Raw genomic sequence first — 25,810 nt, forward strand, 5'->3', positions numbered from 1 at the left:
ATATTTCCATCTGTAAAGAAAGGTGCATACTATGGACCATATTTTCTGTATTTTAATACATTTTTGAATGAATTGCCTAATTAATTCTACTTTATAATGTAATATGTATGCCTCACTCTGATTATCTGCTGCTTTAACAATTGAATTTCATTGCCATGGGACCAATATAGCCTATCTTATCTAATCTTGCATGACCAAAGACCATTTATTTGTTCGAGTTAGCCAATGTCTCCAATGGAATATTTCTGACTTGTTGGTCTGGCTCACTGCAAAGAGAGAGCATGTCACACTGGTGTAATTATTTGTGAGTAAGGATGTGAAGCAGTAAATGATTCAAAAGAGAAAGACAAAAAAAAGTGTGCAACTGTGATTTTATGAATCTATATTGAACAAGCCAGCTTCAGGCAATTCATCTGTAATACATCGAAGCTCTGTTTTGTCTCCAGTTTTGGCATGAATGGCCTTTTCATCTCTGTGGTACATTTGATATTGTTTTATTCCTTTGTCTTGTCCTGAATTCCTAAAAAGCTTCTTTTTTTTACCACAAGTACATGAGAGAAGATTCTTGTCTTAAATTTGTTCCCAAAAGTATCACTCTACGAGGCATTAAACCATGCGGTGCAGTTCACTGAGCTGTGTTCAATATCCAACTCCCCGAAGAAGTGTCCTTTGTGTGACTTCTTACTGGGGAGGAAATTAAACTCAAACAATAAACGAAATGGATTTATGCAGGACTATTTATAGATAGCGGTTACTTGTGAAATATGAGTAAAACGAACTAGCTTTGGCTTTTCTGAAGGACATCAGGACGTCACATGTCGGCAGCTTCTGTCATGTCAGAGAAGTGCACATCATCACAGAGCCATATTTAGAGTGGAGAGGGACGCTGAATGGCACAGTATCGTGGATCACAATGATCCTGCCTCAGTTCTCTGAAAGCCACAAAATCGGTGTATGTATTTATATTTAAGTAAAAATAGAAACACGATAAAAAATTTGTAGGACGGTCTGTTACACTACATTTTTACTTTTTACATTTGCACTTTTATGCTGTATAAATGTTCGACCGCAGAATTAAAGCTCATTTATGCTTTCTTTGTGTACAAAGAGATACGATCAAACAATGTAACCGTCACTGCCTAATTACCTCCATGAGTCCTTTAAGTTGGAATGGTTGAATGGTTGTAAAACAATTTCAACCAAAATGCAACAAATGTGTGTATATATCTTAAAGACATGTGATGACGCTCGCGTCTCATCCACAAAGTCAATGTTTTCAAGATACGTGAGTAATGAAATACATTGTGATTTGCTGAAATTCTTGTGGGAAAGGCAGAATGTAACATGGGAAATGTAGTTTGTTTGTTGCACTCTTAGCCGTCAATTTTTTTTAAGAGTGGCATTTGAGAGGAGGGCAAGGGGAGGGATATTGAAGCAGATTAACGTGTGCTTCTATTGGGTGCACAAGTACAGTCTAAATTAACAGTATGGACAGAAGGTTCCGTCTTTTGACTATATAACGTTCAGCATAAATTAGCCTTTACTGTCTAGTTTCAATTTCTCTCAAAAGCTCAATATGCAGGTTTAGATCAAAGTAAGGTCAGTGTGAAGTGTTACCAAAATATCCGACACGTACACGTCGTCTGAAGTGTGGCTGTCAATAGGAAAAGTCAAAGAGTCAGTCAGGTGGCGAGATCTTGGCGACAAGTTATTCTGCGCTGACAGATGACATTTCTATGAGGTTGCATCTGGAGTACTCTGGCTCTGAGGCAAAGTTGGCCTTTCACTCTGTCTGCCTAACTAGCATTCATCAGCAAACCCTTACAAAAACTCTCACACACACACACATGCATAACACACGTAAATGGCAGGTGGCTCTGTGAACATATTGTCCAATGTCTTTGTCTAATGTTTCCTTTATTTCTAACTAGGGTTGCAAAATTCCGGGAATATTCAAAGTGGGAAACTTTCCATGGGAATTAACGGGAATATACGGGAATTAACGGGAATATACAGGAATTAACGGGAATAAACGGGAATAAACTGGAAATGTTGTGGGTAATTTATACTAACTGTATTTACCTTTTCATATACAGGCATAAATATAAACATTTTGTTTTGTCATAGGCTGATTTGAGCCCTGAGGAAACTTTGGGCACTTGACTATATGCTTCTGCATCGTTGTGTCATTCTTAACATAGGTCTTTGCACAGTATTTGCAAATGTACACAGCCTTTCCTTCTACATTGGATGAGGTGAAATGCACATTAGATAGTGCACGTGGCATTGTTCTGTAGAATAAGATGAGAAAAAAGTTTGTAAAAAAAAGCTAATGCAATGCCAGAGATATAAATAGTTAGCCAAACAATTGGAATCTTCTGTAAACATATTTTACAATTGATAGAAAAACGTATGGAAATACGCTAGATGAACAGATGAACAATCCTCAATCAGCATGCTAATATATTTCCTCCAGTAATATCATTGAAACTTACCTGACTAGTCCTTCACACTACAGCAGGCCTCAATAGCCCTGCTGTAGGGTGCAGGATGCTGGGAATTATCTGTGCATGTGATGGAAGAATGCACAGTGGAGGGTTGAAAATCAACGTGCAGTGTGTGCTGCATTCCATACATCTTTAAAAGTAGAGTTTTGAATGATGTTTTTATTGCTCAGCGTTTAATTTGCGTATTTTTTTTTTTTTTTCAAAATTCCCAAAATTCCCGAGCTAAACTTCCCATGGAAAGTTTCCGGAAATTTACCGGAAACTTTCCACCCCTTTGCAACCCTATTTCTAACACAGTTACTAGTCAAGGGTAGTGTTTACTTGTAACCAAACAACAACAGCCCGTTGCTATTAGCTAGTTAGGCAGGCACTACTGCTTTTTCTTTATCTATACATTTTAGTTCCCTTCTCCCTGTCCCCTCTACACTGCCTTCTCCCTTTCATTTGCTCCCTTATTGCAGCCTGAACATGTGACAGCTTCCTGTCAAGTTTGTCCACTCAATTCAAAGGAAGGTTGGCCTAAACTACATGTATCCCCTGCCTGCACTGTGGGCTTCAGACGAAACAGTAGCAAGCATGCATGAAGGCATGGGGTGGCGAAGGGATTCTCCCCCAGTGAATTATGTGAACTTTTCCACTCTTTGAAATGGCATCACAGAGACCCTGCATGATTAATGTCACGACACTTAAACACACTGTTCTACCCCAGAGTGCCAGCTGAATATTTGAAAACGGGGAGAACATTTCTGAATGCCGTGGGCAGGTCTGGGGGAAACTGCGGTTTGATTGGCAATCAGCTCGCTATTGATGCTTTCCAATTGCCCATATAATGTCATACACTCAGGTGAACACACCCACCGATTAACCGAGTGGCGCTTCATTTCAACAACATTGTGCAACGGGATTTATGGATATCAAAACAGTGCTGTTAGTGTGAATTCTTGTGGTTTTGATGTCAATTCAATGTAAAATTAGGGGGACAAACTCTGCAGTAGAAGAAAATTATGATGCACTGTAGAAGCAGAACATAAAATTATATAAAGCCACAGAGAGAGATCTGTATAAAGGGACTCAGTCTGAAACTATTGCTTTTATGACAGTGGTTGTTTTGATAAAGATAAACTGTACATCACTTACAACGTAGCTCTCGCAAATAAAGTACATTTTACGAAGGTAAATCAAAATATTTTTTTACAATACATTACATTTTAAAACCCATGCTTAGTATGGCCACATATCCACTTCTATAAAAACACGGTGTTATTAGAGTGTGGATACGAGACCTGGTCGGGCTAGGTTCAGGGAAAGATTTTGAAATAATATTATGGTTCAATTACAAAATATAAGTGCATTTGAATGAATTAGTGTTACAATAAGTTTAAACAGTAATTATCCTCTGATGTAATTCCTGGGTAATAAACCCACTAAGAGAAAAAATAAAGTACTGTGAGGACAAGTATTGTTCCAGTGTGTCCTCACATTAAGTGCCGTGACCATCTGTTAAATGGTTTCTGGGTGAGAGGTAAACAATCTGACTAGTAAATGAAAATGTTGCTTTAATCCCTGACACCAATAACATGGTGTGGAGTGATGCAGGGCTGCTGCTATAATTATATCTGTATTATGACCATGCACACTGATGTTGCCAAAGCACTCTTCGTCGAGACGCTAAACCCTGAACTAAAGCCTCAACCCTGCTCTGCTACTGCTTCAGAGAGAGGGGGGGCTCTCTTACTAAATTATCCAGTGTTTCTTGTATTTCGTGACATGACAATGTTCATAGCAGAACCTCTGCTCGTGCTTGTTATAAATCTCACTTGGAAACATTACCTTGTGTAGCCTCACATCTACCCATCTTATACCTCTGACTATCCCGTATGATTCTCTGATCGGGGTCTTTGGTGTCGACTCCATGCAGAGACTTTGATGCTTCACTTCTGAGACTAAACAACAAGATCCATCCAGGGAGATTCATGGGTACTTTTCAAATTTTTGTCGCAATTACAATCATGCTTGTGCTGCAGTGAAGCCTCTCTGGGCTCTGTAGTCCCACTGCTAGCTGCATGGGCACACAGAGAGAAAATGGTAATCAACATCCCAGCTTCATCAACTTATTGGTGACTCGGGTACAGCAAAAGAACCTCTTCACTGCTTTCAAGGGATGGATGTAATCAGAAGCAGCATCTATCCATATTGCCTTCTCAGGGGAGAGGGGTAGGTACTGAGTTCTGCAAACATTCTCACAGTAGTTCCCCAGGATGGGACTACCGTTTGGATTATAATTGGATTTAGGAAGTGAAGCTCTATGTGTTTGACTAGCTTCATCAAACAATACCCTTGTGCAACAGTCAATCATTGTGATTTCCTTGGTATTTTCTCTGTCTCTCTCTATGTGAATCTACTTGCTATCATACAAGGAAGGGATGCCCCGGCCTGGATACACTCCTACTGGAAAATAAACTTGTGACAATGCTGGTGTTAGCTATGACTCCGGACATTTTACAAAAGAAGTCGGCTCTTTGATCTTTAACATTAGATTTCTCTGTGGGCAGCCAAACTCTGGTTGAGCACTTGAAGGTGCGTGTGTGTGTGTGTGAGAGAGAGAGAGCATTGAGAGGAAGTGTTGCCTCCATATGCTGCCACTTTTTCTTGACAAAGTTTGTAGACTCCCTCATTAGTTAGCTTCATCGAGAAAGTTAACTCTTCACCCCTGTCCGTTTGTTTGTATGTTTGTTTGTTAGCAGGATACGTTAGGTATCCGCTCTACAAAGTGACTGTTTCCTTTTGACGTTAAGGTTCTGTTAAGGTTTAGTACAGGTTGGACCCCAAAGCAGACACGGAGAGTGGATAGTATGGAGGTAACGGTGTTTATTGGCAGACAGGAGCGGCAGGCAGCTGGCAGGTAGCAGGCAGGTTGCAGGCAGGTAGCAGGTAGCAGGCAGCAAGCACGTAGTAGACAGAGTACACGGCGAGTCGCAGATCCAGGTGGTGAAGCACAACAGAGTTCTGGGTTTGAAGAGAACACAAAGGTTAGCGGAAGTCAGGGTGGCAAGAACGTGGCGAGACTAAGCTATATACTAAATACCATCGAAGACGGAATAATCTGGCGCCGAAGTGTTGAGAAGACCAGGTATATATGGAGGCGATGATTAGGTTAGATTGAGTGCAGGTGTGCCTCGTCTGCATCAGCCGGAGCCAGCCACGCCTCCTACCACAACACCCTACCCAGGCGCATACAGAAAGGGGGGAGGAGACACAACCAAACAACAATACAACACAATCCTGACAGTACCCCCCCCTCAAGGGACGCCACCTGGCGGCCGACCCGGCCTGTCCGGGTAAAGAGCGTAAAAATCGTCCAAAATGGATCTGTCCAAGATGAGGGCACGGGAAACCCACTGTCTCTCCTCCGGCCCGTAACCCTCCCAGTCCACAAGATATTGGAAGCCACGGCCTCGCCGTCGTACATCCAACACTCTGTTAACCGTGTAAGCAGGATGGCCATCAATGTTCAGGGTGGGTGGGGGAGGCTCGGCAGGAGGGCTTAGGGGGCTGGTGGACACTGGCTTGAGGAGGGACACGTGGAACGTAGGATGAATCTTGAGTGACAAGGGAAGCTTCAGTCTTACCGCACATGGGTTGATGATCCGATCTACCTCAAATGGACCAATAAACCTCGGGGTCAGCTTCCTGGATTCAGTCTGGAGAGGCAGGTCCCGGGACGACAACCAGACCTTCTGTCCAGGCTGGTAGTCGGGAGCTGGGGTACGGTGGTGGTCGGCCGCCCGCTGATTGCGGGCAGCCGTGCGGACGAGAGCTGCCCGGGCCTCTCGCCAGATCCGACGAATCCGTCGAAGGTGTTCCTGCACGGATGGCACCGCTACGTCAGTCTCCTGGGAAGGGAAGAGCGGAGGTTGGAAACCATTAATAACCATGAAGGGCGACATACCAGTGGCGGAGCAGACCAGGGAGTTGTGGGCGTATTCGATCCAGGGGAGGTGTGTGGCCCAGGACGCCGGGTGTTGAGCAGACACGCAACGAAGAGCCGCTCCCAGATCCTGGTTAGCCCGTTCTGTCTGGCCGTTGGTCTGAGGATGATATCCCGAAGAGAGACTGGCCGACGCCCCCAACGCTAGGCAGAACGCCTTCCATGTCCTGGCGGAGAACTGCGGACCCCTGTCTGAGACGATGTCCACCGGGATCCCATGCAGCCGGAAAACGTGCACGACCAGCAGGTTTGCAGTCTCCAGGGCGGATGGAAGTTTGGATAGCGGGATGAAGTGTGCCGCTTTAGAGAAGCGGTCAACGATGGTAAGGACAACAGTATTGCCTTCAGAGGGAGGAAGACCCGTGATGAAGTCCACCGCAATGTGCGACCAGGGGCGGTGAGGGATGGGTATGGGGCGCAGCAGTCCCGCAGGGGCCTGATGAGAAGCCTTGCCTCGGGCGCAGACAGAACAGGCAGCGACGAATTCTCTGGTATCCACCGCCATGGAGGGCCACCAGAAACGTTGTTGCAGCAGAGCCAGGGTCCGACGGGCACCAGGATGACAGGCAATCCGGGATGAGTGTCCCCACTGCAGCACTGGAGACCTGACAGCCTCGGGAACAAACAGCCTGTCAGCAGGACAACCTAGTGGGACGGGCTGGTCCCTCAGGGCCCCCTGGACCACACCCTCGATCTCCCAGCCCGCTGCTCCAACCACACAGGCTGATGGCAGAATGGTGCTTCCCGAAGACTCCTCCCCAGGGGCCGCAAACTGACGAGAAAGCGCATCCGGTTTAACGTTCTTCGACCCCGGTCGGAACGTGAGTGTGAACTGAAACCGCCCCAGGAACAACGCCCACCGAGCCTGGCGTGAATTGAGCCTGCGGGCAGAACGGAGGTAAGAAAGGTTCTTGTGATCAGACCAAACGATGAATGGGTGAGTGGAACCCTCCAGCCAGTGCCTCCATTCCTGCAGAGCCAGCACGACTGCCAGCAGCTCCCGGTTACCCACGTCGTAATTTCTCTCCGCAGGAGAGAGCTGCCGGGAGAAAAAAGCACAGGGGTGCTGCTTACAGTCCGATGTGATGCGTTGCGAGAGGATGGCTCCAACCCCGGAGTCGGAGGCATCCACCTCCACAATAAACTGTAAGGAAGGGTCAGGATGGGTTAACACAGGTGCCGAAGAGAACAAACATTTTAGTCTAGAAAAAGAACCTTCGGCTGCCGGAGACCACACAAACGGCACTTTCACAGAAGTGAGTTGGGTTAGGGGTGTGGCAACTCTGCTATAGTTCCGGATGAATCTGCGGTAAAAATTGGCAAACCCAAGAAACCTCTGCAGTTGCTTCCTTGATGTAGGAGTGGGCCACTCGGCCACTGCCTTAACCTTGGCAGGGTCGGTCTTGATTTGACCCTTCTCCACAATAAACCCCAAGAAACAAACAGAACCCACATGGAACTCACATTTCTCCGCTTTCACATACAGTCTATTCTCCAGGAGTCTCTTTAACACTAAACTCACATGCTGAACATGCTCCTGGAGGTTGCGGGAAAAAATCAAAATGTCATCAAGATAAACAAACACAAAACAGTTCAACATGTCCCATAACACATCATTGATTAGATTTTGGAAGACAGCAGGGGCATTGGTGAGACCAAAGGGCATGACAAGATATTCAAAATGTCCCAGTGGCGTGTTGAAACCCGTCTTCCACTCGTCCCCCTCCCTTATTCTCACTAAATGGTAAGCGTTCCTTAAGTCCAATTTAGTAAAAATAGTTGCTTCATGCAAGGGGCCGAAAGCGGAGTCAATGAGAGGGAGGGGGTATTTGTTTTTAACTGTAATGTCATTCAGTCCCCTGAAGTCGATGCAGGGCCGAAGCGACTTGTCCTTTTCAACAAAAAAGAAGCCCGCCCCCAATGGCGAAGAAGAGGGACGAATGAGTCCCGTGGCCAACGAGTCAGTGATGTAAACCTCCATGGCGACTCGTTCCGGCTTGGAAAGGTTATATAGTTTGCTGGAGGGATATGAAACGTTAGGAAGAAGATCAATCCCACAGTCGTATGGTCTATGAGGAGGGAGAGATAAAGCCCGGTCCTTACTGAATACCTCCTGGAGGTGATGATAAGCAGGAGGGATGGAACTAAGGTCCACTGGTTTGGGAGGAGAAGGTGACTTAGATAATGTGGATGGAATGGCAGAATGTAAACAATGCGAGTGGCAAAATAGACTCCAATTCTGGATAGAAACGGTGACCCAGTCGATCTGCGGGTTATGAAGTTTTAACCATGGCAACCCCAAAACTACAGGGGAGGCCGGAGATGGAATCAAAAAAAAGGAAATAGTTTCATGATGATTACCGGATAACAAAAGACTAATGGGCACAGTGCGATGGGTGACCTGAGCTAGGAGTCTGCCATCTAAAGCAAAAACCTCCTTCGGGTGAGGAAGGAGCTGACAAGGAATGCGTACCTGGGTAGCCAAACTGGAATCAATAAAGTTATCATCCGCCCCTGAATCCACTAGGATAGACAGAGGGCGGGAGATCAGATCCCACGAAATTGTACCTTTGATCATCAAGCGAGGAGGAGACGAGCAGACAGAGGACTGGCTCACCAACGCTCCTCCAGTGGTTGATGAGCCCCCTCTTTTGGCCGGAGCGGGCAGTGCACCCGCAGATGTCCATCCTGCCCGCAGTAGTGGCACAGACCCTGCAGCTGGCGCCGTTGACGCTCCCGCGGAGTAAGTCTCGTACTTCCCAGCTGCATCGGCTCCTCGAAGCAGGAAGGAGATGCTGCGGTCCGAGGAGGAATGACGTCGGCGCCGGATGATGGTCGTGGAGATGGCGGAAACCCCCGCTGAACAGGACCCGGTGTCCGCATCACCGAAGGGATGTACCTCCCCCTCCCGGACCTCTCCTTCCGCCGCTCGCGCAGCCGACAATCCAATCGAATGGATAACGAGATTAACTCATCTAAGGAGGAGGTTTCATCCCTAGCTGCTAACTCGTCCCTCAGCTCGTCCCTCAAACTCCGGAGAAACACCCCCTGAAGCGCTCTCTCGTCCCACCCACTCTCGATAGCCAGGATACGGAAATCAATGGAGTGTTTGGCCACGGAGTTTTCCCCCTGACGAAGCGACAGGAGCCGGCTACTGGCCTCCTTGCTGCGTAACGGATGATCAAACACTTTTAAGAATTCCTCCGAAAATGAGGAAAACGAAGAGCAAACCGGAGAGTTGTTAAGTGAGAGAGCCACAGCCCAAGCCGCGGCTTTCTCAGAGAGGAGGCTCATGACGAATGCTATCCGCGACTTGTCAGTAGAATAAGTGGAAGGCTGTTGATTGAAGACCAGACTACACTGAAAAATAAACTCCCTACCGGAACCCGACTGACCGGTGAACCTAGCGGGGTTGGGGAGGACGGGCTCCCGGAGCTGAGTGGACACCGAGCCCGATGAAACCACTGATGGAGATGCTGGAGCCGGATCCGGAGCAGGTGAGGGAGCCGGCAGCGAGGTGAGATGTGTCGACATCCGTTCCATCTGAGTCCCGATCAGCGACACCTTGGAGGTAAGTGCAGTGAGGGCCTCCATTACTTCCAGCAACGCTCTCTCGTGCTGTCCCACTCGATTCTCCTGAGAGGAGAAAGCCTGTCTGAGTTTCTCCGCGTCTGCGGGGTCCATGTTTTGGCCAGATTATTCTGTTAAGGTTTAGTACAGGTTGGACCCCAAAGCAGACACGGAGAGTGGATAGTATGGAGGTAACGGTGTTTATTGGCAGACAGGAGCGGCAGGCAGCTGGCAGGTAGCAGGCAGGTTGCAGGCAGGTAGCAGGTAGCAGGCAGCAAGCACGTAGTAGACAGAGTACACGGCGAGTCGCAGATCCAGGTGGTGAAGCACAACAGAGTTCTGGGTTTGAAGAGAACACAAAGGTTAGCGGAAGTCAGGGTGGCAAGAACGTGGCGAGACTAAGCTATATACTAAATACCATCGAAGACGGAATAATCTGGCGCCGAAGTGTTGAGAAGATCAGGTATATATGGAGGCGATGATTAGGTTAGATTGAGTGCAGGTGTGCCTCGTCTGCATCAGCCGGAGCCAGCCACGCCTCCTACCACAACACCCTACCCAGGCGCATACAGAAAGGGGGGAGGAGACACAACCAAACAACAATACAACACAATCCTGACAGGTTCAATCCAAAATATAGCAAAATTGGCATTGTTCCTTTTCTCATTGACACCAAGGCTCAATTCCATTTCACCCCTTAGCCCTACCACTCAGTATTGCACGTTTCCACCTAGGGGTAGGGTGTTATGATTCTTGTTTTGGATGGAGGGGTAGGGGCGAGTGTTATGGCTTTACCTAATCGTAGAGGTAGATTTCAACCACTACTCCTTAAAATGGAGCATGATAACCCTTGAAAACAAAGGGTAGGGAGAAGGGGTGAAATGGAATGTGCACAACACACACCCACACAAAAACAAAACAGTGATACTTTCTGTGGGGTTTTAGGTCAAGACAAAATACTGGGGATGTACAAGATACCAGCGAAGGTGTCACTAGAGTTTAATGGGATAAGAGATGTGACTGGTGTCGGGGTGCTGTAAACAAAATTGTGCATATCATATCATACAACACACATACAGTAAACACTGAGGTGTACTTTCATACCTCTTCCCACTGGTGGATGTAGCGAATGAGTCTCGAGAGGCGCAGAAGTCGCAGCAGGCTGAGGATCTTAGTGAAGCGGACAATCCGCAATGCGCGCGCCGTTTTGTAGAAATCTGAGTCGATGCGTGTCTCCACTATGAGGAAGATGTAGTCCACAGGAATGGAGGAGATGAAGTCCACCACAAACCAGCTGCGCAAGTACTTAATCTTGATCTGCTGCGGATCCAGAATGATCTCTGTGTTGTCCTCCTTGACAATGCCTGTCCTAAAGTTGAGGACCAGGTCCATGAGGAAGAAAGTGTCGGACACAACGTTAAACACGATCCAGGGGGGCGTGTGCTCATCCTTGAAGAACGTTATGCCCACTGGGATGATGATGAGGTTGCCAACCATCAGCAGCAGCATGGTCAAGTCCCAGTAAAACCTTGATAGAGAGAAGAATAGAGAGAGTTACAGGGTGGCAGACTGTGATCTATAGTTCAAGAACTCATTGTATAGGGTATGATACATGATATACATACTATATTTTATTTTCTATTTTAAATTTTTGATATTCAATTTCATTGTTATTCTATTTTATTATTTTTTATTCTATTTTATACTATTTCTATTTTTATTTTAATTTTTATTTTTTTTATTTTTTTTTGGGGTTGAAATTACTGAGCATTGCTTATAGAGAGTGTGTGACCCAAGCATTTCATTGACAGTGACTACTTCATGTTATCTTTGTTCATTTGACAATAAAAATTTTGAATCTTGAATCTATATATCCAGGTTCCAGCCTCAACAAAATCATTACTGCCACTGCTTTAGGATTAGGGCAAATGCACATAAGGCCCAGTTGCCTTGTGTCATGCCAGAGTAACCACTCCCCTGCTGACCTCCTTCAAACTGGACATTAACAATAAACATCAACTCTAGGCACTACTGCCTTTTCAGAAGTTATTAGGACATCAACAGAACTTGATGTTTAGTTAATGTTTTTTGGATTCACTCTACAATCTGTGTGGCATGCATTTGGTGTTGTGCAGTGTGGTGAAAGCAAACTTTCACAAATACACTATCATAATGGTGTAATAATCTGCACAAACATAACCTCTCCACCATGCCAGCAGACAACTCAACATAATGCAGGCTATTTGTGTTTAAATCGTAAATCACAACTCAAAGGTTAGTGAGGGTTAACTGTTAATAACAACCTGCGCTGTGACCTCGTTCCTCTTCCAAACCTCAGAGTTTGGATATAAATTGCACTCTTGGCCGGCTTAGTAATTGAATCCAGATTGGGTCTTTTGTGTTAAAGGTGATATATCCTGGATGCTCCACACAATGTACCACAGGCAGGAGTTCTGCATTGTGCATCGGCCCAGTAAGCTTCCTATGATTTATCCACCCACAGTTAACTGGGACATAAAGGTCTGTCTTTGAGCAAAAACCAATTTTAAGAGTGGGGCCATAAGATATAAAGAAGACATTATGCTACATACATTACCAGGGTAGGGGATACATTTTTCCTGGAAGTTGGCTAGAGCACTGCAGGTAATAACTGCTGTTTTACTTTGTTGCAAGTGCAACTGATGTCTATTATTATTTCATAGCTCATTCACGATGTGTTAAAGTAAAGGGTACCATGCACTGACTGAGTGTAGATGTTTCTAAAACATTGATGTCCATATTGCTATTAAAGAAACGTTTTTTTTTTTTTTTTTTAATGCAAACTTTTGATGCAGCTAATATTCTAATTCCTTTTTATTTTTCAGATCATCAAATAAAAACTTGAACAGCTTTACATTTCTTATGTCATTGATGGGCATGTTTGTCTCAGGGGATGAGAAATCTATTGACAGGCTTTACATCACTGTCAGCAAGAAAAATTTAAAATACAGGCTGCCATGTCCCAGGTTGTAATGTGCTTGGAATTACAGTTTACAAGAGCATGCACACAAAAAGATACATTACACACCAACGAGCGTCTAGGTTTCATGACTATTTCAAACATACCCACACACACTCACACTGAGGAAACGGTGACAGTAATTGGAATTCTTCAAAGTAAAAGGGTGTCTTCTGTTGTCAAGTGAAGTTATATTTAGACAGACCTCGCCACCACTGTGTTTGCTCATGCTACAACTGAAACCCCGAGAGGACAAGAAAAAACTTCAAAGCAAGAAATGCAAACATAGGTAATGACATTTGTTCTTCATAATGCCATGTTCCCTGATATTACAAATGCTAGATAGCCTGTGCATGTGTTTGAGCTACACACTGTTCTAATAGGAGTGCTCCCAGCACTTGACATGGTCTGCTAACATTGAAATAAGATAATAATTTTCTTTCAGTACCTGTTACAGCTGAAAATCCTCACTTTTGCTTCTCTGTTTGCCTCAGCTGTGATCACGCATAAATTTAATTTACACTATTGAATTAATGTGTCTGTGTCTTTGCATTTTTGCAGCTACTTTACAACAAAATACTTAACAAAACAGCCGATGATCAGTGTAGTGTTTAAAACAGCCCGATGTATTTTTCCCTCCTTCCAAACTACACTTGTTTTCATTCGTTTCACTATAATAAAATCAGTTTGAATCCATCTCAATGAACATCAACTCTGCTTTCATTGCTGTTAAGGTCACATTATCATTGTGCAGCAATGCAATTGTAAGTGAAAACTGCAGTACCAAGCAAAATTAAACAAGGTTATGTATTACTGGTCTAAAACAGCATATGGAATTCCTTGGCTAGTGGCTATGAAAATCCATTGTAGAGAATGGGTTTACTTATGTAAAAAACGGAGGCATTGTCCTTAAGATGGTATTCAAAAAGAAGACGGTAATAATAAGCATTCATTTTCTAGACCATGCCTCTTCCCCGGTGTCAGCTGGAATTGGCTCCAGCACCCCCACGTGTATTTGTTTTCACAGCACATCAACCACTTCTTTAGCGCCTTCTGTGTGTACCGCATTTCTTTTTCATCCTCAGATATTTGTGTTCTTGTTTTGTTCAGTTTTGTTGTTTGTCTCATGTTAGAGCGTCATAAACGCACCAACTCGCTCACATTGAATTCTCTGGACAATATTCTGCTGCATTCTCACATGGGCTCGGAGAATGTGCAGGAGAAACTAATTCAGACATTTGTGTCTTCACACATTGAATATTCACTCATCAGGACAACATTCAGTGGATGTTCAGTGCAAAGCAGGTTTTTAGAGACAAACAATCACGGACAATCCCATTAACACCTACAGACAATTTTGAGTCGCCAATTGACCTAATCTGTATGTTTTTGGAGCGTTGGGGGAAGCCGGACTGCCCTGAGAAAACCTACACACACAAAGGCAGATCATGCCAACTCCACGCAGAAAGGGTCCTGTGAAAGGCCGTAGAGAGGCACCAGTGCTAACTAGGGATGTCACGAGAACCGATACCTACGATACCATTCGATACTAACATAACAAAACGATGCCGATGCCCAAGTTTTTGAAGTACCGTAGGCACCGTCAGCTTCGAGGCCAGCAGCTGTTAGCAACTTAGCATTAGCATCGGTGCTGCGCCAGTCGACGTTTACATTCTGAAAACCAAGACGGCAACTGCGGCTGCAGCGTTCGCCCCACATCGACTTGTTTATTAAAAGGCACAAAGAGTCGTGTATGGAAGTATTTTGCGTTTGACGCCGGGTTTACACCGGACACGGAAGCAACGCCGCCGCTCCGCGCTAATCCTTAGCGCGCCGGCACATGGTTGTTTACACCGGAAGCTGAAGCGGCGCATGGGAGTGGATGGGAGCCAGCTGTTATTTAAGGCTTGGTGCTGCGCTTACGAGTCGCTTTGGCGTCGCTTCAGCGTCCGGTGTAAACCCGGCGTGAGGCAGATGTATCATTTAATGCATAACGTGTCTCACAACAAAGCGTCACTCACATGCGACCGCAACTACCGTATAACCCTCAGTATATGCGCAGCGCAAGCACATTGAATTACCGTATATGACATTAACAACATCCAAATAATGCACTTTTTTTTTACCGTGGTATCGAAATTGGCATCGAGAATCGTGTTATTTTACTGGTATTGGCACCGACTAATGAATTTTTGGTATCGTGACCCCTAGTGCTAACCACTATATGCTGCACACTGTAAAAAAACAACAACCTACATATGAATACAATATAGCAGCAGCCAATCCTCATGTGGTAAATGTGTGTGTGGTAAAGTGCATACAACATGCATAAGTTATACTTGCAAGTACATAATGACAAGAGTAACATGCCCGCAGCTCTGTGATGCTGCACACTGGAGCCCCTGTAGTGACAACACTAACACGCTTAAAGGGACTCTTACCTTTGTTGCATTTGAGAATTACAGCACAATCAAATCATCCCGCCTTCCTCCAATGCCCCACCCCCTTGTTCCCATCCGCGGTGTTTTTTTGAAGAAACTTTATTTACAAGCAGACTTACAATCTACTGCCTCCGCGCACGCACGTGAGTTTTTGTTTACCAAAGCAATGGATTTGGTAAGTTATATACATTTACATTCACATGCCTTGATGACGCGGGCCCGAATGCGCCACAAGAAGCAGACGGAAAACCTGCATGTCCATGCAGCAAACAGACAGGTCTGTGGGCCAATAAGGTCCATCGGTCCGAAGAATTTTATTGGTTGAAGTTTTCACTAAATATTATGAGAGTGAAATAATTGTTTGTTTTTACTCCTGGTGGGTCTGTCTTGCATTTTAGAGTGTCATTACCTTATTGATACCAATTTAACCTTATCCAAAAAAAGTGTAAAAATGCAACAAAGGTAAGAGTCCCTTTAAGCAAACATGTTAAGCAGATATCATGTTTACCATGGAAACTTTAACTTGATAATGCCGACACACTCAAACTGCCATCCACGGAGCCATGCAGCTACTGTGGTTAATACAATTAAAGACACTCTGAGATCAACAACAGGGGGGCTTTCAGAACCGGGAAAAAAAGACATGCCCTGGTTGTGGTTGCCTGACAAAGATGTCAAACCTTTTAGCAACAACAGTGAGGAAACAAACTGAAAGAAGGAGAAAACAGCGCCAGAGGGGAGTTCCCCAACATCTTTACAGGAGGAATAACAAGACAGAATGCGATTTAAGACCTCTGAATGTCACCCTGGCATAACAGAGCCGCAGCTGCCACCTGTTTGAGCAAGCCTCACTGGTTATAGGAGTACGGGGATTGGTAAGATTAACAGCAGCTGCTGTATGTTCATATTACAGAAGCATCTTACCAAATACAAAGAGAAAGTCATGACAATCATCCCTAAAAAAAAGAGAAAACAAGAAATATCATCTGTGTCATTTTCATGGCATCATACTATCAAATACATTTTCACAATAAAACCAATCATTCAGGTGCAGAGATCCGTATGAAAGTTAAGAAATACCCGAGACTGACCCCAAATGTATTTTGGGACAAGTAACTAAGCATGCAGAATTTCAAAGTGCGGTGTAACAGTCCTGATGTATTCTATTTTTCTTGTGTACATATAATCTGTACACATGCTGAGTGTGTGCATGTGCCTGTGTGCGTGCCTGTGTAGAGTAAATGCTCATGATTTCTACTTTTCACTTCTGCGGTTGCCTGCTAATGGAGGTCAGTCCACCGAAACATAGCAAGGATCCATTTACTGTGTTTAATTATGCACCGTGACCCTGACATAGAGGAATATAGTTCTATAAATACAGTGCGGGATGTTAGGGAAGATGTTTCAAACGACATTAAACAATTTCATATCTCTGTGTGCATCCAAAATCACCCAACCCACACTGCATGCTGGTGAACAGACGTTCTTCAAGGAAAATACAAGCTAAATACAATGACCTAGCAGTGGTGATATGAAGGTGATGCTCTCAAGTGTGGATGGAGATAAAAACGTCTTATTTATTTATTATTTATATAGTTTTAGAGGTCAAGCAGTGGGTAGCACTGTTGCCTTACAGCAAGAAGGTTACTGGTTTTGAATCCCTGTTTGGCAGGTTTCTTTTGTGTGGAGTTTGCATGTTCTCCCAGTGACTGTGTTGGCTTTGTCAAGGTACTAAGCCTTGACATCCAAAGACATGCAGATTGGAGCTAGGTTAAGTGGAGACTCTAACTAGAGCTTGAATTTTGTTGAAAACACTGAGCATGAAAACCCAAAATGAAAAGAAAAAAAACATCTGATAAAAGACAAAACTCTATTCATGCAACTATGAGGTTACCGGAGAACATCAGAGCTGTATGTGTTAAATGGTTTGTATTTATATTTCTGTACAGTTTTGCCATTCAGCCATTCAAACAATTCATGTGCAGCACTTTATCACACAATCATATATTGCTGTCACAGCCGCCAGGTGCAAATTGGGGCTCAGTATCTTGTCCACACAGAATAGGAAGACTGGGAATCGAAACCTAACCTTCTGGATAATGGGCAACACTCTTTACCTCCTGAAACAGCCTGTGGCATGAACTGTGTTTAATTGTTGTTGCGCAACGACGGAATAAATGCAAGAAACTGATTTACTGATTCAAAATAATGGCTAAAATGAAAGTTAGACTTGGTCTGTTTGCAGAACTCGAGTGAAACTATTTCATTTCTTTAAATGGGGCCAGCATAAGCTGACTGGCGCAGTAGCATGGCTCACACCTAACTATGGAGCTGAGGGTTCGCTGTACCGATGTAGGGATCACTGGCATTTTGCAGTCTGAAGGGACATAGACTGCAGCCCTTTCTGCTCTCCTGTGGGGTGACCAGGGACAGCAGGAACATGTTGTCACCATCAGAGTGCATGTCACTACATGATAAGCCTCTCTCATTCTCCTCACCCTCATAGCCCACGCCTACCTGTAAGAGACTGAGACCCAGAGATGGACACTCGCTCACCTTTCACAGTAGCCCAGATGTTTAAATTGATGAGGCAGGCACAAGGGACCATCACTATGAAGAGGACTGCGTATTTTTGTATATATGTAAGTGTTGGTGTAAACCCATGTATTTCACTGAAACTGTTTCTCTGTTGTTAGCTTAGCAGCACACAACAGCACTGAATGTTGGGAGGAAAGTTTTGCTACTGAGCAGAAATTTATTTCATGACCACAAATGACAAGATGTCAGAAATAAGAAGCTTTGATCATTAAATTAAGACACTTTGAATGACCATTGCTATTATTCTTCTGGTAAAGGAGAACTTGTAAACATCTTTGTTAAAAAATCCTATTTTTTGTTTGTGAAAGCTGCGTATAGACAGACGTCCACTCTAATGATCACTTATAGCTCAGACAGGCCAGAAGCTGCAAGTCTGCTCACTAAATCCTCTGCACTGTTTGTGTTAAATGGCAACAGGCTGATGTCTGCAGACAGCTGTTAGACTGCATTAGCTCTCTGGCATGGACAAAATTAAGTAGTATTCACACACTGTTGAGTCAAAATAATATTTTGTCCACATTGTAATGACTTGATTTCCCCACAAAGCGGCTGTTTGACACAACACGCCGCCCAAAGTAAAGCAGTTCTGCCCCCACTCAACATCAAGCACAGATGTACCAAGAGTGGAAGAACAAAACATACAAAGGTTGGCTTGGAAACATTTAAATAAAAACTACAATTAAGTGGAAAATCAAATTTTTTTTTTAATCAGCTATAAACCAAGGGCATTATTTAATTGAGGTTAAGGCGTATGTGAAATAAATTTCAGTTGAGTTAATCTATTAAATTAGCATATTACTATGTTATTAACGTAATTTCTTGAAGAAAAAATATAAAAAATAAATTAAAATAACAACAATAATAATAATTATTGTACTTGTGGCATTTAGGTTAAAAAACTTGTTTGCTGCTGGCCTACATTGAATAGTTGTTTGGGCACCAGGTTAGCAAGAGCAAACACAGCCCCAGCCAAATGAAGCTATTTTTTGAATGAATACAAGAAGTGGAGTGAGTAAAAAAAATCACTTAATTTTACGTAAGCTACAGCCACAGGGAGAGGAGATCTATGATAAAGCCTGTCACACTTTAATGGGAGAACATCTGTAACAACAAACCAAGTGTATTCTATTGTGTATTGTCCATAAAAAGTAAACCAAAGGTTATTTAACAAGCCAGTTGTCACACACAGCAAGATATAACTGTTGAGGAGAAACCAAAAAGAAATTCTGATTAAAAGGGTTAATCCTATTTTTGTTGTCACCTGCTCCAATGAACTGTCATAACGCTGCTGTCTTTGCTAAGCACAGCCGGCAGGCACACTGCAAGCACATCACTGACACTGGGACTGTGCAGTCGCAGGTGGCTATATTTAGGTGAGGCACAATGTTTTATCAAACCTAGGCTTAGAAGATTTCATCAGAGGTATTGAGGCAAATCTCCCCAACCATAGGCTAAGAGAAGACAGGGGGGATGTTCTAAATATCTGCTGTAATGGAAATTATACCACTATACTATATATTATCCCTGTTTGTGTATACCATTTCTGCAGTGTAACTGCCCAGATGACGTCAGATTCACAAATATGAGACTGGGCCTTCAGCTTGTCTTATCTACTGCAGGGATTTTACTTTTCACCTGGTTCTCACACACACACACACACACACACACACACACACACACACACACACACACACACACACACACACACACACACACACACACACACACTATATTTCAACCCCTAACACACAAATATCTCACCCCTTTACCAAATCTGCATAAAAGCACATGCCTGGGAATTTTTCTTAGTTATTCCCTCTGCAGAATGCTCTTCGCATGCAGTATGATTGTCTGACCTTCCTTGCAGAGAATAAAGTATACTTAAAAGAATTTTATTCTCAGATCTCTGTATTTCAGAAGTCTCACCAGGTCAAATTTCAACCACACTGCTGAGGGTAGAGGAGTAGCAAAAATGAAGGGTATACGGGCACAGCCCATGATCTTTCATTCACCTCTAAAGCTTTGTCTGGGACTGTAATTCAACATTGACAACAGAAAGACAATACGAAGGCCAATGTCACATCTACTGAAGTGGAACAGACTAGTGCAATGCCTGTTCCAAACATGGCTGTTTGGAATGGTCTGTTTGCTTGGCCTGTGATGATGCTGGTTGCAGATTTCTTTCTGAAACTGAAAAAGTTACATGCTGTAATTGAGCCATGGCAAGTAAAAACCTGCTGCTGGACTCAGTCCACAGAACCCTGAAGCTGCTGCTGCACAAAGAGCTGTTCAGATCCTGTCTTTCAAAATTCAGCAAAGCTTGACTCAGTACTTCGACTGGATAATCAGTTGTTGTTGTTGTTGCCATTGTCATTGATGAGTCCCAGCTGCTGCTGCTGCTACAGGGTGCTGCTACAGGGCACTGCTACAGGGCGCTGCTACAGGGTGCTGCTCACCTGTTTATTCAAATTGTATTAATATATAATACATTGTGTGTCCAAATTGGGCCTTTAACAATACACATACCAAGTGTGAAGTAAATCAGATATGGGAGCCAGTCAGACAGACACAGATTTCTGTAATCATTAGATTGGTAGGTGTCTGACTCTTTGCACTTGCCAATGTAAAATGTAAAAAAAAAAGCTGCAAAAATTCAAACACAAGCTCAACATATCTGAAATTGATTGACATATCTTTCAAAGCACAGACTAACACTAAAACATCTAAATCTGAGTTATTAGATGCTTTTTATTTAAAAATTACTCCCACGTCTACATGTGTGTAATTAAGTGTTCGGCGTACTATGATGGTTTTGGCTTCAACTGATGTAAAACATAATTTTCTAAGTGGATCACAGGGTGTATTTACAAAACCACAGCACATCCCTTTCATAATCTATTAATGCATTAAAAGATCATTCATTTGTGTGATAATACCAGAATTGATTAGAATTAAACGGCTTTGATTCACTTCAACTTTATTCAAAATCACAGATTGAGGGTAGAAATTTTACAGAGAAACTCACTGTCATCTGTAGCATTGGCACCAGACACTCAAGATTATGCCCCAGATCCACTCAGTGAGAGAAGTCCAGCCGATAAACTTGCAGTGATGTTTGAAGAGCTCAGAAGTGTGCACTTAAGAGCTCTGACTAAATCATGAAATCAACAGAGGTACTTGGAAAAATTACCAGATGTTATCAGGGGAGCCCACTGAGAAGAATGCTCAGAAGAAGTCTCTTTGTGGCCCCCTTCACATTCCACTGGGATACTTTCTATTTATTGGGTTGGGGCTGTTGCTGGACAAGCTCTGCCCGGTCCCTCAAGTGGCTTCTCAGTGTCCCTGTTCTCGTCTCCGCCGCCCCACAGAGTCCTTCCCAGCATCACAGAGCAGAACTTGCTGACAATCTGCTCTGAGAAACAAAAACTGTACAAAGGTAATCTGCAGTCTCAGGAGAAAAAAAGTAAACAGGGAGACAGTGAGTGGCAGAGTAAAGAAGTGGAGAGTAAAGAAAGCTCTCTAGCTGGGGCCATCAGCATCCACTTATCCACTAGCATGTGGCAGTATCTGCACTCCGGCTTTGTGGACTTTCATCCTGCCACTAATTGCATCTATGTTTTATCACGATGCCTTGCTATCTCTCGCAAGGTCCTTAGGGTCATGTCAGAGGGGTTGCCTGTCAGCCAGCCACAGAGTGTGGCAGAGGAAACATAGGCAAGAGCCTCCCAACTGCTGAACACATCATAAATATATACTCCACCAGCCACCAGCCCACACTTGAAGAGGAGAAAGCCAGGGGGGGATTTAGATGGCGCAATGGGCTTTCTCTTAACATAGATGAAGTGCTTTTATAAAATACAGTATCTAATAACGGCTGCTGGTCAGGCAGTAGACCATCACCTCATGCCCTTGTTCTAGGCTGCACCAGTGCCGGGCCATTATCTTCACTACTTTAGGGTCTGCAATCAGCAAATGGAGCGCCTGCAACGAAAGGCTTTTCTGTCCATGTCCAAAATGCTGATCTGAGGTCAAAGGGTGAGAGGAAAAGTAGGGGCTCAAAGAGAAAAGAAAATGAGGAAATAGTGATAGAAAATGAGACTCTGTACAACATGAGGGCACAGACAGAGAGTGTGAGGAGATCGTCCTCTAAACAAAGAGATCATCTGTTTTTACTTCGAGGTGTAGCTTTGGAAACGTAACACTATCTCTCAGAAAACATTTCTTTAATGGAAAAATAAAGTATGAGGTACATTCATCCATGTATTATCTGTTGCTTATCCTATAAGGGTCACTGTGGGGCCGGAGCCAATCCCAACTGACATTGGGTGAGAGGCGGGCTACATTCTGGACAGGTCGCCAGGTTATCGCATGGCTGATGCATATAACCATTCACAACTATGGTCCATTTAAAGTCTCACCAATTCACGTAACCCCAATCTGCTTGTTTTTGGAAAATATGCCAACTCCACACAGAAACAACACATTCAATCAGAGATTCAACCTTCTAGAATGAGGTTTATTAATACTAAAATAGATTTAATCAAATCTGAGGGTTTTTTTCTGTCCCATATTCAACCACATACTGGATAACTTAGTACAACCAACAACCGGTGTCGGTAAAAGAGGACATGCGATCAAGTAAAGAGATGGTGAAGATAAATCACACACATACACACACACACACACTTACATACACACACAGGAGAGGAGAGGGAACAATCTGTCTCTCACCACTGCATGTCTCATAATCCAGCCATTTGTCTAAGTCTTCTAGACACACAGCATGTGGCGGAGCAAGGCCTAACACATTGATCCAGGGAAGCATTTCCAAATCTTGTAAGCTACACACAGAGTTCTTTATTCAGCGCACTGGACTCTTGTCCACTCTGAGTGGAAACCCCACTGTTTCCAAAGTGCTTTAGCCTTCTATACATTCTTGCCGAGTAAACCCTGGAGAGGTCCTCTGTGGAAATGCCATCGTCCTGCCAAGTCTGCTGTGCACAGATTCTTGAGAGAGAAATATTAACAAGGGAATGATGGACGTTGCAGGTAAACAACAAGTATAGAGCGTGAAGTATCATTATTTGAACTGGCATGAAGATTTGTAAACTCTCTGTGGCTCCATCATAGAGATGTCAATTTGCCATTTTTTGTGACTTTTATCACGGCAACTCATAATGTGACTCAGAAGGGTGTATGGCCTCTGTTAGCCTGTATGCACTCCTGACAATGTCTGGGAATGCTCCTGGTGAGTTGGTGGATGGTGTCCTGGGGGATCTCCTCCCAGACCTGGATCAGGGCATCAATGAACTCCTGCACTGATACATAATGTCTCATAGGTGCTCAATTGGATTTAGGTCAGGGGTTCGAATGTGAGAGCCAGTCAATGGCATCAATGCCCTCCACATCCAGGAACCGCCTACACACTCTGGCCACATGAGGCCAGGCATGTTATAAACATCACCTACAGTACTATTATTTCTGGCACACTCTTATTGTCACTGAACTTTATAAAACCTTTCCATTAAGCTGACTTGGTAATGATAAGTGTCAAAGTGCTTTTGGATATGACGTTTCTTCAATTCCGTCCGCCCCCTGAAGCAACATGCAGTGTCAGTGCCACATCTTGGCCATTTCATATCTGATTTGGGGGGAAACAAGGGATGTGAGAATCCACCTGGGACACAGTCTGGGCTGAAAAGGTCAACCAGTATGTTCTAGCTATAGCAGAATCTATATGAGGTGAGAAGAGGCTGCAGCATGCACCCAGAGGTCAACCCATAGGACGGGGTGAGATGGTTACTAAACAATACATAAAACCTATAGTCATGATTAAGGCAGAATTTAACACTGAGTAGTCTCTCAACATGTTTCTCCAACTCAAGGACAAATCAGAGTCAAAATGTTGTGTGCAGCTAATTCTTGAATTTATTTCAACTGCATGTGGTGCAGAGGGACGTCCTTTCATCTATTAGGTTGGTCTGTGCGTTAGGTCACATTCAGTGGTGCATTGAGTTGCCATAAAATGCGACTGTTTGTCTATGGACCCTCATAGATTTGTTCAAATTAGCAAATCCCAGCCATCTGGCTCCTGACTAAGCATTACAGAACCAAGAGAAGTACATGCAAACAGTGTTTCTTCTATACTTTCACTAAGTGCTGCTCATCATGGGAACTGTTGGGTTTCTCTCGATAAAAACGCAAGGTCTCAACCTTTCTCTGCAAATGGCCTTGATATATATGTTGTGATTTGGTGCCGTACAAATGAAACTGAGTTGAATGGAATGTATCATCCAGGTCTGTGTGTAAATTGCGTGCCAGGACGCAGACATCAGAGAGGAGCGACAGAACACAAGGAGGTATTTTCACCCAAGCAATCTCAATAATTAATTTCAACCACGCTGACAATTCCCCAAAAATACAGTGTGCTGTTGATTGCAGGCAACCAAGTTGCTTCTTGCTTTAAAAATGTTTTTCAAAATGCATAAATTCATTACACAGTTAGGAAAAGCAATAATACCAGAGAGAATTAAGGTTAGACTGGTTATGAATCAGGAGTTGATGCAGAAGCCTGAGTCACTGCAGTGCCTGTAATCAAAGTAAAGAATGCCCTCTTGGGTATCATTGGAAGATTACACCTATATACTCTGTGTTGTGCTGATTGCCTTTCTTACGGCACTGATAACATGAGTTACACGAGTCAAATTAAAACTAAATGTTTCAAGTGAGATTTATGAGCAGAGTCCCTTCTGCGTTTGGGTGTAAAATAATTGCCTCTGTGCCACAGGAAAAGAAAACACAAAAAGCATACAGTAGGTATCACTATCACAATCAGTTATACAGTACTTTTTCCTTTAATTGGCACAATAAGCACTTTACTTTTGTATGATGTTGGCAAATGCATTTCAATTCAGTGTGTTCACTTTTCAGTGACATGATATATATATCGCAATATGTATCGTATCATATTTTGATATATTATATCATGGGGTCCTTGCCAATACACAGCCCTGATTAGGATTATTCAATTTTAGAGTTTTTCAGACAATGCAGAAATCCTGTCTCTCCTACACAACTTCTCCTCTGCATTTGTGAAACCATGTAGAAAAGTCTGAGACCACTTATTCATTCAAGTGAATGGTAGAGTGCTCTCAAACTGTATACTGTAACATAACAACATTAGCTATGAATAATGAAGCTTAACTAGAATCTGATTTCACAAACACAAAGATCTACAGAGGTCAACTGGTCGCTCTCATGTCTCATATAAGGAATTTTAAATGTGACCGGATAATATATTTTCGACATTGACCAAACCTGAAACGTTGAGGTAAGTGAAACTGACACATTAAACTGTGGTCAGTGGGACAATAATCACATCTGTCCAGTGGCAAGAGAAATACATTTGACACTGAAATGTGTTGAAAGAGGATCTCGCCCGGTGCTGTGTATCCACGAGAGATTATATATTGATGTTGCAGTGCAGAGGATGGTGAAGCGGGAAGGACACATAACATTATATTTGTCAGGTGACCAAAATACATCAAGCAAAGCAGCTAGGTGACATGTGGGGCACAGAAAATGCTTGCAGCTGGCTTTCCCATTTTCAAAATGTATATGATGTCCAATCAATCAATATAATCTCACCTGGAGATTACTTTTCCAAGGTTAAACTCAGCTCTCTGCCAAATAAAATGATGTTTCTCTA

At 43.6% G+C, this 25,810-nt stretch overlaps 1 protein-coding gene across 1 annotated transcript in view; it reads right to left on the bottom strand.

Moving 5' to 3' along the window:
* Positions 1–25,810, bottom strand: part of hcn4 (hyperpolarization activated cyclic nucleotide-gated potassium channel 4) — a 71,781-nt gene that overhangs the window by 39,271 nt on the left and 6,700 nt on the right. The window contains exon 2 of the mRNA XM_061068488.1: positions 11,170–11,593. Coding sequence (XP_060924471.1) covers positions 11,170–11,593 — 424 coding nt within the window. The remainder of the gene's footprint in view (positions 1–11,169; positions 11,594–25,810) is intronic.

Source organism: Limanda limanda, chromosome 3, assembly GCF_963576545.1.
Source record: "Limanda limanda chromosome 3, fLimLim1.1, whole genome shotgun sequence".
NCBI lineage: Eukaryota > Metazoa > Chordata > Actinopteri > Pleuronectiformes > Pleuronectidae > Limanda > Limanda limanda.